Raw genomic sequence first — 14,132 nt, forward strand, 5'->3', positions numbered from 1 at the left:
CGTAGCTGTGGAGTTAAGAATAGTATGCGACGCGCTATGCAGGACCAGGTTTAACTATTCATGACCTGCGAGTAAAATAGTCCGGATCATCTCATCAGAAGGTCAAAATCGCATAAAAAATGCGTCATCAAGCAAGCCACCACGAGCTAACATTGACATTTTGGCTGCGACAAAACAAGTACTGTAGGAAGACTGGGAGACAAGTAAAAACGTACTAAGAGTTACTATGCATCACAGTACCAGCTCTAAGCATTTATATTTTAAAAAATAGCTTGGCCTCAAATGTGACAGATCGTTCTGTCAAGTCTCTAGATGCTTAAATATCCAGAGCTGTTTACACAGCATCATATTTAAAACCACAGCAAGCAAGGAATTGTCCGAAAAGGTAAAACGCATTTAAACAGACTTGCATGCTCAGTCATCAGTCTAATTCATGATTCATCACCAAAACTTCTCCATGGCCCATACACTTTTAGGCACAAAACAAATGTGTCCAAAAGGATAAGCCGGCACGCCTTGTTTCAGCAACAGCAGTGGCAGAGTTCACATCTTCCTTTGTCCAGCTCTTTGGTTGAAATCATGTTTGATGAGGTTAGCTCTCAGAAGCAAAGACTTAACATCTCTCTCAAACTCATTGCCTGTTTGAAGGACACGTTGAAAAGTTGCATTTCTTTGGTCAGCATGCCTCGCATAAAGAATCTTGTTGTGGGAGTCTATCCGAGCCTGCAGAAAATCACATATGAGCAAAACCTAACACAACCTGGAATCCCTAGGCATCGCCAATAGAGGATAAAGTACCTGTATTTTGTTCTCAGTGATCAGTGCAGCTAGCTCTTTCTCCAACATGGACACGGACGTCATAAAAGCAGCAGCCATCGTGTTAAGATCAACAGATATAAATGGAAGTGTATACTGTATGATAGCTTTGTGGCGAATATCCATGTATAGAGTTTCTACATGATCGTGCAAATGAATATCCAACAGGAGGTTTGTCTTTAGCTTCTCAAGATGCTCCAAACATGATCCATAGCGACTGGTTCAACGATTTCACGGTTAGCAGATATAACACACATCAGTTAAAAAATGTAAACTGCAATCCATCAGAATGAATCGAACAAATGTGACCTCGGAAAAGCTTTGGAATGAAATAAGAAGTGTACACAATCTATAACGTGGGAATAAGTGGTTTTAAATAAGGACTATGACAACTTTCAGCACATAATCGAATTTACATGATATTTTTAGATTCAACACTCAAAGGCACATGTATCTACGACATACTGTACAAAATAAGGTTAGAATTTGAAAGGATACAAAATAAGGTTAGAATTTGAAAGGAACAATCATTCTCATTCTACATCAAGACTACTGTAGATTAAATGTTCTTATAAGTTACAAGAGAATTTTGAGGACAACACTGTTCTAAGGAAAAGACTGCTTATATTATGTGATATTAATTTATTACAAACCTCTGAGGCTGTTCTGATATGAGACGAATATATATATAAAGGACAGTAACTGAATGTGATTCACTTGGGAAATGGAATAAGGTGTTATGCCCGATTTTGGATTAACAAATGCATTAAATCTTTCATTGATGGATTTCATTTAACATGTTATAAAAAAACAGCGATACACATGTTTATATCTAATTATGCGGTACACTGAGTACTAACTGGAACACATGAAGCTACAACTTTACCTTGAATAGAAATCATTAACAAGTTCCCTCACTTCAGGCACCAGCTCCAGAAAGTTTCGGAAATTACTGTTGTCGATAACTTTGCTCTGTAAAAAATGTTTATTCAATCATATCTGAGTACAATGGTTTAAAGGAACACACCCAGACAGGAAATAAGCGAACAGAAAGCAAACCTTTAGGTCTGAACGGTCGAAAGAAGCAAGTGCACAAAGGGCACCATAGACAGCAACATCTTGTGGAGCTATGACTTCAGAATAATTGTTTCCTAGTTCATGTCCTGTCTCAACAAACTTTAAGGGAGAAAAATTCAGCAGCAAATTCTATGCTAACAAAGAACATGACATATGAGTAAATACATACGGAGTACTTCACAATTGTTGACATCCCATTCTCTGAAAAGGTTGTGTGCACAGATCTGCTAGAACAAGTACATAGCTCTCCATAGCACATGTAACTAGGAAATTTTATTACGCGGGTTGGAAATTGTTTATTAAGTTAAAAAAATGAAAAATTTGTGTTGAAACATAAATAAATAACATTGACTTCTAACCATATGTATCTACAAAATATTGACTTAAAAGGTTAAGCATGAGGGGAAAGGTTATCAAGGCGTCCAGAAGATCCAGTGTGACCACCACAGCTGTCGCCTCATCTTAAGAGGCAGATCAAGGGATAAAGGAGGCAAATTGAAATGGGTGGAGATTGAAGTCGATACTGCCACTGCCAATAGCCATCATTGCAAATTACATTGTTTTTCACTATGCTGCTGTCCATTGCCATCATTGCTTCCCTTGTACATCAGCAACTTGACAGAGCAGGACAGAGCATCAACGAATGGCAGCTTGGGTTTTCAGAAGCGACTGAAACACAAGTGCAGATGCAAGGGATGCTAGAGCCGCACCTTGCCTCATATTACTGCTTTGATAACCTTACGGAAAAGGTAAGTAACATAGGGGGTTAGAGGACTAACCTTACGGGCCGCAAGTTTGTACTTCTTTGTTGCCAAGTAGGCTAATCCTGCAGCTGCTCGCAACTTTGCAACAATGATAGGGTCCAAAGTATCTGGGGTTTGCTCTGCTTTGCTAACATAGTTGGAAACATGTGGAAATTGTCCCAACTCAATGCTAACCAGAATCACATTCATACACATCTGAACTATATGCTTGGAAGTGGTACAATAATCACGTGTACGGATGTAGCTTTTGAAGGCATCTGAAAGGTGGCCATGAGCATAGAAGAAATCACCAATGTCATTGTAACCCATTCTGATGCTCTCTTTGATAAGGTTGGTCTGCAATTTGAGAAACAAAATAAATCCAGAAAAGTTAGTTTCTTCAATAAGTATGCCATCACCTTAGAATAGAAGTACGCACAACAAGGCCACAAAGCAAACAATAACCCAAAGCCAAACAAAAGAAAAGAGAAACAAATTACAGAAGCTAGTTTATGCAGGCTTTGATGAATGTTGTGCCATATACAACATCAGCAGAAGATTCAACTCCCAAAGAGGCCACAATCATAAAAGTTTGGTGAACATAGACTCCATGCACTTGCACTGAGATCCAAAACCAGCTGATACAGCAGCACACTCAGAATCTGAAATTCAGCGCTGCGTCGTAATCTAACAAGCATTTGCATCAATGCATCCCAAGAAAATAGCATCTAAATTGAAACGTTATAGCTAACTACACAAATTACCTAAATTTCTCACAAAAAACGTGTTAGGAACATATTTACCAATATATATCATACTCCGGTGGGAATCAGCGCAAAGCAGAACAGTCATCCGTGATCCACATAGTAGGACATACATGGAACTAACTCAGCGTACTCCACACCAACACCGTAGTCATAAATCAAGCAAATAATGAGTCAGTGAGATGTGGACATGCTTCCATAATCCATATCCTCCAATGCTCAAACCCATCATATCACGAGCAGAATTAACGGAAACGAAGAACCAATTTCATCTAAACATAAGGATTAGCTCCAATGCTCAAACTCATCAAATCACAACCAGAAACTAACGCAATTGAAGTACCGATTTCATCTAAACATAAGGATTAAGTGGTTAGGTTTTCGCACCCTGTAGCCATTGAGCTCGCTCTCGAGCTTCTCCTTGCGCTGCTCGGCGCGGCGGTTGACGGAATCGGTCCAGGCCTGGTCGAGCGCGTATTTCGGGCCGAGGCGGCCGTTGATTTTGTTCGTGACTTCCCGGTGGAACATGGTGTCCTCCCCCCGCTTGATCTCGTCATACGCCATCCGCAGCGCCTCGAGCTCCACCGCCTCCACCCCGCACCTCTCGGCGATGAACAGGAGGCGCGCCAGGCGCGTCCGCCCCGTGTACTGCGCGGCGTACGCCTCCACGTCCAGCTGCTCCGCGGACACCGGCGCCGGGGAAGGCTCCGCGCCGCCGAGGCCGTTGGCCACGGCCTCCGCCGCCGCGGCCGGGACCTCGCCCTCGACGTCCATGCGCGCTGGGATCGAAGGCTAGGTTTTGCTCCAAAACCCTAGATAGGTGAGGCGAGGCGACGGAGAGAGTGGAAGGCGGAGGAAGGAGAAGACGATGCGAGAGTGCGAGACGAGACGAGGGCCTTGGCTTGGAATTTGACACATCGCAGGGGTAGATAGGTAAAATCATATTGGGCCGGCCTGGTCAGCAGTTTGGGCTTTCATGGGCCTACACATCGGCCCATTAGTTTATTATGCTCGAAGCCCAGAAGAGGAAACTCCGAAAAAACCTCAACGTTGGGGAGGACGAGTGCTCGAGCTGCGGCGGCGGCGGCGATGAGGGCGGTGAGAGGCGAGGTGGTGTCGTCGAAGCCGGTGGCCCTGAACAAGGCCGCGCGCGTGTTCAGCCTCTTCGCCGCCTCCGACGACTCTGGGCTTCCATCCGACGGCGGGGCACTGTTGCTCTGCGCGGCCGAGGCCGCCATGGAGCTCCACGTTTATCGCCGGTATGGTTTAGCAAGTGGGCAGAGCGAAGAGAAGCGACCTAAGAAGAGGAAGAGGAAGAATGATGCGTGTAGCACATCCGGTGTGGCCAGTCGCGTTGTGTGATTGGAACTGTACCCTAGCTGAAGCTGCGAGCAGAGCACCGATCTGTAGGTGTAGATCTGTTTGTTCTTGGTTAGTAAGACTGTAATCGTTGTGTCGATCGAAAGATTCAGTTTCTGTTCACTGAAAAGATTCAGTTTTAGTTCAGTGTAATCGACCGAAAGATTCAGTTTTTGTTCAGTGAAATCGACCGAAAGATTCAGTTTTTGTTCAGTGAAATCGACCGAAAGATTCAGTTGTTGTTCAGTGTATTTGACTAAAAGGTTCGGTTTTCATTCAATGAAATCGCCGAAACTTCTCTTCGTTGTGGTTTGGATATCGCGAGAATTGCACATTTGCATGGTGCAAATTGATTCAGTGAAAGCCGGAAAGCTCTGCAGAACACATTGTCGAGAGAGGATGCTGACCTGTAATACACTAGTTTAATCAATCATTCATTCATGTGTAAGTAGATTCCAACTACAATCTGCGTCAGTGTCGGGCCATTGGTGTTTCTTTTTTCTGTCCTACGACGACTAGTACGATAATCTGCGTCGGAGATGAGTCATCTCAGAGATTCGTTCAACTACCCAAATGCTTGCAAGTTGAGACGCCGAAATCTAACACTGGCAGCTTCTGAACCCATCTCCAGCCAGTTCAGCCGCTAGCTGCCATCTTCGTCAGCTTTTCTATCTGCAACTGCAATTCTACAAGAGTCTTGGCATTGCACAGTCCTTCAGGATGGTTACATTTGATACAGTTGAGAATAACATAAAACGCACGAGGAAGTTTTCCAATTTCACATTTTTCAGACAAAATTCTGCAAAAGTCATGTAAATTTTCTGTGTCTCACTCGATTTCAACTAATATTAACAACAAAACTCCAAGAGTTAGGCGGACATAGCTACGGGACACCAAACAGCTCTGAATTAGCACTGGCAACCAACCACAACCACACAATTAAAAGGCTAAACACACCTTGCACCGGAATGCACTTTATTTTTCATCTCCATCCACGTGTGCAGCTGCTAGTATGCCGCCACGTGTACCACCCCTGTGTGTGCTGACTCAGATCCACGCACCTGTGCAATGGCAGGGCGATATTTTGATCCGGTTTTATCCACTCGGAGGAGGAGGGACCCATGCGTGAGTGAGACCCCCATCCACAAAACATATCCCAGCTGGTTTGGGTAATTGGGTTCAGGGCGAACTTAATTAAGTGCAGTCCCAACCCATAACACTAGATATGGTTTTCATAAACTCCACATCATCAAGAAACTAGTACTAGACACTACTTTTCCAATACAAACACCACTATTCCATACTTCAATTTAATGCTACTTATCTCATATGATGTCTTGGATATTGTGTAGAAACCATATTTCATGCAAGACATGATTTCCTTCTCTTTCCTTATTTATTCACCTGCCACATCATTTTTTGTCCTATGTGGCAACTTATTTAATACTATGGACATCATACTAGTCATTGGGTTGGGAATGCCCTAATCAGGTCATTCAGAAAAAAAAAAAAAAGTGCAACTTGGAGATGTTGATGTGAGCTGGGGGAGGAAACCGGGAAAGTTGCATTTTGTGGCATCTTTTGCTTCGGTTTGCTTTCTGGTAGGGACCAAAAGTGCTTGGACTTTGGTTTTTAAAACGAGGGTGACGTGTAAATAATCGATGATTATTAAGGCGGCCAATGGATTTTGTGCTGGTGTGCAACAGTGATCAATAGCTGGTGACTCTTAATTATCTGGACAGTGAAGAGATCGGATTTTTATATAAACATGGTATACAAAGTGGATTTTCTTGTTGCTAAAAAACAACTGGATTATTATCTAAAGAAACAAAAGGATTTATTATGCCATGCATGATATTAGGTCTCAGAAGAAGACTTTGAGCTTATTTACACCGCCTATACCTGAATATTTCGTTTGGCTATACACGACCGTGACACTCAACAAAAATATTCGGTGGGCAGCCAGCCATTAATATATAGGATGAGACAAGTAATTAAGAATTTTAGATGCATAATTCAGGTGAGAAAAGCATATATGTCACTCATGCAAGAGCATTTCTTATTGCAAAAGCACTTGATCATTCATGCTTTATTTGGTCTTTACACCAGGGTGATTAGTGAGGCACAAATTATGGTTTCGATCGTTAGATACTTGTTCATTAGATTTCTTGTCGGCCAGGTGGCCAAGCTTTCTTTCAGAACATGTAGAGATTGGTCCCACCTTCTAATTACCAGCTTAAAATGGCCATTCTGGAAGACTGGCTCTTCAGATTTAGTTACACTTTCAGATTAAGCAAACATATATCACTTCGTCTGATTATAGAATCACGTTGTCGGGTCACCGGAGATAGGCGCCAAGTTTCATTTACTATGGTTGAAAGTTACTTCTGGGGTTTCTGGCGCTTTGAAGATTACTTGGAGATAAGGTAGAGTAGTTCTACGTCTTCTAGGTAGCCGCGTGCCTCGTCAAATGAAGAAACTGAAGTAGAAAGCTACTAGTAGCACAGAACGAAGTTCGTTTCTGCAGCTTAGAAAGTTAGAATTTTTTTCAAACTTCAGACATGTTTCTGAAAGAAATGTTCACACATGTATACGCCTACCCCTGAACAAGTCCTGGTTCCTATGAAAATGCTAAAAATTGATGTTAGGGACCATTTACAATTCACCTTTAGTTTTTAACATTTGTTATTTCATAATCCATGCCATAGTCTAGAAAAAGGGAGTGTTCCGCAGGCCGGCTGCCATAGCTACGGCTGCGGCTGCGCACAGTGATGGCACTCTTCGTGCCGGCTGAAAATGGCAGCCGAAAAGGCCTTAAAAAAATGGGCCATAGCAGTGATATTTTTGAAAGTGTCCCTGGTATCCTTAGTATTAATTTTCAATAAACACTTACATACTAGTCATTGACTTACGAAAAATTCAGGTAAGGAGTTAAAACGGAATTAGTCGCAATCGCTGGACAATTCAGCACTTTCAGATGGTTTGAACTTTAAAAGAAGAAAAAAAAATGTCGCTGATCAGAGCTCTCACAGCATAAATTAGCACCCACCTCTGCCTTCCTACCTTCCCCTCCCCTTGCTTTCTCCATCTCCGGAGATCGGAGCTCGCGTTTTTACCTCACGAATAGCGCGAGCTCGCACAAATTCTATTCCGCGACGCGATAGTCTTGCACTCTTGCCCCGCGCTGAGTCCTTGGCATCTGATGCTTTATCTCTCCAAAAGTTGCAGCTTAAAGCATAGCAAGTGCGGTTATTGGGAGGCTTTTGTTGCAAGAACTGGATTTTTCCCGCCGGTTATTCGAATCGGGAACGCTGGAATCACTGACACCTATTCGTCGTGAGGATTGATTCCGCGAGAACTCGATTCGGGATCGAGTTCTTTGGAAGCTGGTTCCCCATTGCTGCGCCGTGCGCGCGTGGAATCCAATAATAGGCGCGGCTTCTGTGCTCGTAGATAAGCTGCGGCGACCGGAGGCGGCGAGAGGGAGCATATGGGCGCGGGCGTGTCAGACCTCGCGGCGGGGATGGAGGCCGTCGGCAAGGTCGCGGGCGGCGCCGGGCTGGGCGAGCTGCCGGAGCTGTGCGCCGCCGAGGTGCTGCTGCACCTGGACGCGCCGGAGATATGCCGGCTCGCGCGGCTCAACCGCGCGTTCCGCGGCGCCGCGGCGGCGGACTTCGTGTGGGAAGCGAAGCTGCCGGAGAATTACGGGTATCTCCTGGACTTCGTCGATGGCGCCATGGAGGGCGGAGGAGGAGGAAGAGAGAGGAGCGTGATGGGGAAGAAGGAAGTCTACGCGAGGCTCGCCAAGGCTGTGCCATTTGACGGTGGCAAGAAGGTGACATTTTTTTCTTGTAGAGTATTTTGTTCTACTACGATGGTTCAAGTTTTGATTTTGAGTTCAGGAGTTTGAAGAGCGAGGGTTCCGAGATGGTCGGAGTTTTTCTTTTTTAAAAAATGAAAATCAAACGTGTTTCTCATGTTCTGAGATTCTGAAGAAAATTTTGGTAGTGTTTTGACCCATGCTTCTCTTTGTGTTTGGTATTTCTCGAGGGATTTTTTTTTTGGGTTAGAACTGTGTTTACATGTTCTTACGTAAAGGATGGGATTTGATTCCACAGTAGCTTTCCATATAGTATTTGCTTTTGCAATTTTGCGTTTAAGTGTTTGATTTATAGTATGGTCTAAGGATGGAATTTGATTTTTCATGTGTGCAAATGGTAGCAAACTGAATACAACTTTTTTTTTTCATTGATAATTTTCTATGGACAAATTTCCCAACTGTGTTTCTGCTCTGTGCTTCAGGAATTATGGTTGGAGAAGAGCAAAGGCGGTGTTTGCATAGCCTTGTCGTCGAAATCACTGGTGATAACGGGAATTGATGACAGGAGATACTGGTCTCACATGCCAACCACGGAATCTAGGTACTAACAACTAACGGTGATTTTTTTTTTCATCTTTCTCCCAAGTCTTACATCTGTTTAAATTAGTTCTTCAATGGCAGCCACACCTTCTACTTGTTGCAAATGATCAAATTTCGATTTTCAATATATGATCAAGTACACAAATCTGAGCCATTTGCTTCTTGATGCAGGTTCCATTCGGTTGCATACCTGCAGCAGATATGGTGGTTTGAGGTGGTTGGAGAGCTCGAATTCTGCTTCCCGGCAGGGACCTACAGCCTCTACTTCAGGCTCCATCTTGGGAAGGCATCCACACGTTTCGGTCGCCGCGTCTGCAGCTCGGAGCAGATCCATGGCTGGGACAAGAAGCCTGTGCGCTTCCAGCTCTCAACGTCAGACGGCCAGCACGCCTTGTCCCAGTGCTACCTGGACGAGCCAGGAAGCTGGATTCTTTACCATGTTGGTGATTTCGTCGCATCGACGACTGAACAACCCATCAAGCTCAAGTTCTCCCTGGCACAGATCGACTGCACCCATACGAAAGGTGGTCTCTGCGTCGATTCAGTGCTGATTTATCCCAAAGGATTTCAGCAAGAGAAGGTGATTAGTTCTCAGAAGTGAAAGTGAGTTTGTGCACTCGACCAAAGTTGCTCTACATTAGAGGATTAGAGCTGTAGATAGTGTAGTGTAGACAATAGCCTACCGTTTTTAACTTGGGCTTATTGTATGCAATGGAAGAATGGAGTGAATTTTTTTTGTGCGGCGGCGTGATGAGTGAGCTTTGTTGCTCTTTCTCACAGTGGTGGCCATGGTGCTGAGGGGAATGTCTTGAGCTCACTTACCTTCAGTCACGGCTCCAAAGTGCTTGTACTGATGTAAGCATACGAGCATAGTTTTCAGGTTTTGCTTTTTTTGCATTAGTTGCCTGTTGCAATGTTGAAAAGGATATACTACTTCATTAGTGGATTTCCCCTGTTTTTTGCTCTCCAACTTGTGACGATGCTGTTATACTCATTAGTTGATTTTAGTCAGTTTTGGCATGACATGGAGAGAGTTAATCGTGAGAAGCTCATATGAGGAGTTGCAATGAGAAGGCTTCCCGGTCTCCAATCTCCGTGCGATTGTACGCAGGTCCAACAAATAACCCGACATAATTTGAACCGGGCCAGTAAGGCTGTGGACCATAGCCGACGATTAGGCCCCTTTGTGGCCCATAAAGATTCACAAGCCACAAGGTGCGACACGAACTTTAACCACCTCTAGCTACTTCCTTTTTTTCTTTTTCCCATCCCTCAAGCGAAGCTGCATTGGTGTGCCCTGTGCGTTATGCATGCGACCTACCCCCGATAAAATAAGAAAAAAGAATGCCTCCCACTTTATATTATAAGATGTTCAGCTTTTTGTTTTTGTCAAATTTCATAATTTTGATCAATATTTATAGAAAATATAGTAACATCTACAACACAAATTAGTTAATTGAATATAACATTTCATATAGTATTTTGATACTGTATTTATTTTGAATTCAAAACTTAAAATATTCCTACATTTTATATATAAATCTATTTGGAGTTAAAACAAATTTGAAACGGGGAAAGAGAAAAGTAAAGAAACAGTTGCAACGTCACCAAACCGCCGATGAAGCAAGAAGATAGGAAGAGCGTTGGCGGCGTGACACGTGGCTCATGCAACCAGCGAGGGCAGCCACGTGGGTCGTGTAACCCGGCGCACGCATTCGGAGTCCAGCACGCCAAGGGCACACGCCCCACCCAATCACCCACGCGACGCGACATGAAGGGAGAGCGGAGAAGGCGGGCGCGACCGCTGCGGTGCGCCCCCCGGAAGCGGAAGCCCACCACAAAAGCCTTAGCACGCAAGGCAAAAACACACACACAAAAAAAGAGAGAACCAAGGCGAAAACGCAACGAAAGGCCGTGGAGGAGGACGGCGTTGCGTTGGCGGTTGGGCGTCTCGTCCCGTCTCGTCTCGTCTCCCCACGACAAGAAGAGAGGCGGTGCGCTTCTCCTCCTCTCCTGTCCTCTCCTCCTCTCGTCGAGCGGCGACGCAGAAGAGTAGTATGGTGCCCGTGGAGATGGAGGTGGACGACCCCCGCGGCTGGGACTTCGTCGACTGGGTCGGCCCCGACGCCTCCGCCTCCATCTTCCGCTCCCTCGACGACCCCGCCGACATCGTCCGCGCCGCCGCCGTCTCCCGCTCCTGGCGCCGATTCGGTTCGCCCCCTCCTCCCAATCCACCACTCCTCGTGTTCGCGCTGCTTAGTTTGGATTTAATTTCTTGATTTGTTTGTTTTGGGCAGTTGTTGAGAACGAATTCAGCAAGAGCATATGCTTGCGGATATGCCCGGAGATCGCCAATTTCACCAGCGCGGAGGAGGTGAGCAGATCGCCGCCGCAGCCGCCGCACGCCGAGTCCAGCCATGGCGTCCAGCGCAAGGCCCTCGAGAGGGACTACAGGATCTACTCCTACCTCAGCGGCGCCCTCGTCTCCAACAGCCCCTCCATGGACTGCATCCTGCAATGCATCGGCGCCTCCAGCACCGACAACTTCCCCGACGAGACCATCGAGAACACGCTCATACCACACGATCGGGTCAAGCACCGCCCCTCCTACTGGTCCAGCGGCGGCCACGACGATCCCGACACACCAGAGACCTTGACGTACAGGCTCAACTGTGATATGTGCATCGTCGATGAGATCAAGCTGCAGCCATTCAAAGGTACAAGTCAGGATATGCCTAATTAAGACCGTGAATCTCAGAACGCCCTTGGATATTACAAGTTGCTTGCTCGATTGCATAGATTACACTGACCTCGGTTTCAAACTGCCAGCTTATTTTCAGTATGGACATCCTATATACTCTTCAAAGGCAGTCAGATTCCGGATGGGCCATTCCAAGCTTCCTCATGGCTCGGATTCCTTTGTTACGGTCGAGGATGAGAATCTGATGGCAATTGCTGACGAGAATTATGTGTGGACTTACACTTCACCAGAGTTCCCCATGTTGCAGGTGAGTTGTTGGGGCCTTTTCTTGTTTACTACTTTGTTGACCTGTCCACAACCGAGCAACTTCATATTAAGACTGCTTTTAGATGCTTTATTCGGCCTGTCATGATCAATTGCTTCAACTGGAACATATAAAATAGAATTGTATCACCTTTTGGAAATTCCTAAGTTGGTATACCTGGGCAAGTTTTTATTTTTCGCCAGGATGGTGGCGAAGGAAGTCCGGTCAATTTTATTAAGATCATGAGGAGTGAAGTATGGTTTTTGTATTAGGTTCCATCCTAACATAGTTTGACAACTTAAAAGCTCAGGACAGGCCCTGAGGTAGGAAGAAGCACATATATATCTGGGAAAGTAGTTTGGCTTGTTTTGGCGGTTCTATAGAAAGTTGTCTCGTTGCATTTATCAATATGAAAACCACATACACAATTTGGCATCCAGAAGTATACAACAAATTTGCATGTTATCTCAAATCAGCATTTCAGAGATTCTGGTGACATCATTTTTTTGTTACTTCTCTGTCATGTAGTATTTTAGTAGGAGGCTGTTACCTTTTTTGTGCTTCTTCCCTTACAAACTACAGCAAATTGCTACAGGCTTGCCATCTAATTTATATTAATTTGAACCAATTAAGGATTGATCTGTTACCGAATTCCAAGCATGTTTTCTTTCCAGGTGGACATGATTATGCATTGCGATATTAGTGATGCTGTAATGATCTAATGAAGCAACACCACAATTGGGTAAAATACCATCCTTACTGATGCCATAACATTGATGTGATAGGAAAATGTGCTACAATCCTTCAAGCTTCCGCGCCCAGTCCTTTGCATTGGTGGTATAGTGAAGGTTGAACTATTGGGCAGAGTACAAAAACAGGAAGCAGATGATAGGTACTACATATGGTAAGTTCTTCTCAATGTTTAGCCTACTTATGTTGATTGGTCACCTTATATTTGCTGCTATAGTTTTGTTCAACAAATATTGAGGATGGCAAGAATCCTTTTTACGAAAAATCAGCATGACAAACCATGCAAATTTAGAGAGTCAACATATCGGCACTCTGGCTTGGAGTAGGGTACACATCTTTACTGGTTTTACTGCACCTTAAAGAGCAGAATTGTGCACATCAGAGTCATATTTCTATGCAATCGTAATTGCATTGCAATTTTGCTGTTACACTTTATCTGGTGGCATATGACGTTTTTTTTGCTTATGCTTGTATGCTTCAGGATGTAGGATGTGCATTTGTGCATAATGTTGGCATAACTATGAAAACATGAAAGTTTATCTCTGCAGTAGAGTTTTCTTTGCATATGCACTTGAAAATTTCCTTGAATATGGACAGTACAGATGCTTATAATTGCTACGCTTTTTTGCATGTTAAATGGTTCACAGTATCTGCCATGCTCAAGTGAGAGGGCGTTCACTTTCTCCAGTTTTCATGGTTGATACCTCTGATCCTGCTGGTTATTCAGTCCTCAAGTACTTGCCGGATGCAAAAATCCTACGCTCCGAGGACGCAATGCTGGACGATGGCAGCGAATCGCTGGAGTGGCACTCACTTGTTGCTAGGTACAGGCGGATGAGGCATCTAGCGATAATGAATGTGCTTCTTGGACCTGAAGAGTTCATGGATGAAGATGATATTATAGGTGGCGTGTTAATGGATGAAGATGATTTAGGTGGTATGTTAGAGGACGACCCTTTTGTGTAGGCTTGCTGCTACAGAACCACCCGGGTTTTAAACTCTCTGTAGTTAGTTTTCCTTGCAGACATCTGTGAAACATTCTGCAACTTCGTCGAGAAAATACAGTTGTTCTGATCTGGAGAGAAGAACAAATGGATTGTTACTGCGCTCAATCTTGATCATGTTTATATGCTCTGCTTTGTTGTTTATTTATTGCTGGGCTCATTCCGAGAACACACAATATTTATTTCTATGACAG

The 14,132-nt window shown here is 44.4% G+C and overlaps 3 protein-coding genes across 3 annotated transcripts; 2 read left to right on the forward strand and 1 right to left on the reverse strand.

Moving 5' to 3' along the window:
- Positions 1-227: 227 nt before the first annotated feature.
- LOC4331403 (COP9 signalosome complex subunit 1) lies at positions 228-4,280 on the reverse strand. Its single transcript, XM_015776128.3, has 6 exons — positions 3,788-4,280; positions 2,673-2,993; positions 1,876-1,992; positions 1,703-1,788; positions 799-1,033; positions 228-723 (listed from the first exon to the last, which is right to left on the reverse strand). The coding sequence occupies exons 1-6, from the start codon at positions 4,172-4,174 to the stop codon at positions 544-546; spliced, it is 1,326 nt and encodes a 441-aa protein (XP_015631614.1). The 5' UTR covers positions 4,175-4,280; the 3' UTR covers positions 228-543.
- A 3,504-nt stretch (positions 4,281-7,784) lies between these two features.
- Positions 7,785-10,136, forward strand: LOC4331405 (F-box protein PP2-A13). The gene is made up of 3 exons (XM_015776501.3): positions 7,785-8,594; positions 9,062-9,180; positions 9,351-10,136. Exons 1-3 carry the CDS (start codon positions 8,250-8,252, stop codon positions 9,778-9,780), a joined length of 894 nt encoding a protein of 297 aa, XP_015631987.1. The 5' UTR covers positions 7,785-8,249; the 3' UTR covers positions 9,781-10,136.
- Positions 10,137-11,194: 1,058 nt separating this feature from the next.
- LOC4331406 (F-box protein At4g00755) lies at positions 11,195-14,046 on the forward strand. The gene is made up of 5 exons (XM_015776500.3): positions 11,195-11,390; positions 11,477-11,896; positions 12,009-12,187; positions 12,970-13,088; positions 13,582-14,046. The coding sequence occupies exons 1-5, from the start codon at positions 11,237-11,239 to the stop codon at positions 13,898-13,900; spliced, it is 1,191 nt and encodes a 396-aa protein (XP_015631986.1). The 5' UTR covers positions 11,195-11,236; the 3' UTR covers positions 13,901-14,046.
- The last annotated feature ends 86 nt before the right edge of the window (positions 14,047-14,132 follow it).

The sequence above is a fragment of the Oryza sativa genome, chromosome 3 (genome assembly GCF_034140825.1).
Source record: "Oryza sativa Japonica Group chromosome 3, ASM3414082v1".
Lineage (NCBI taxonomy): Eukaryota > Viridiplantae > Streptophyta > Magnoliopsida > Poales > Poaceae > Oryza > Oryza sativa.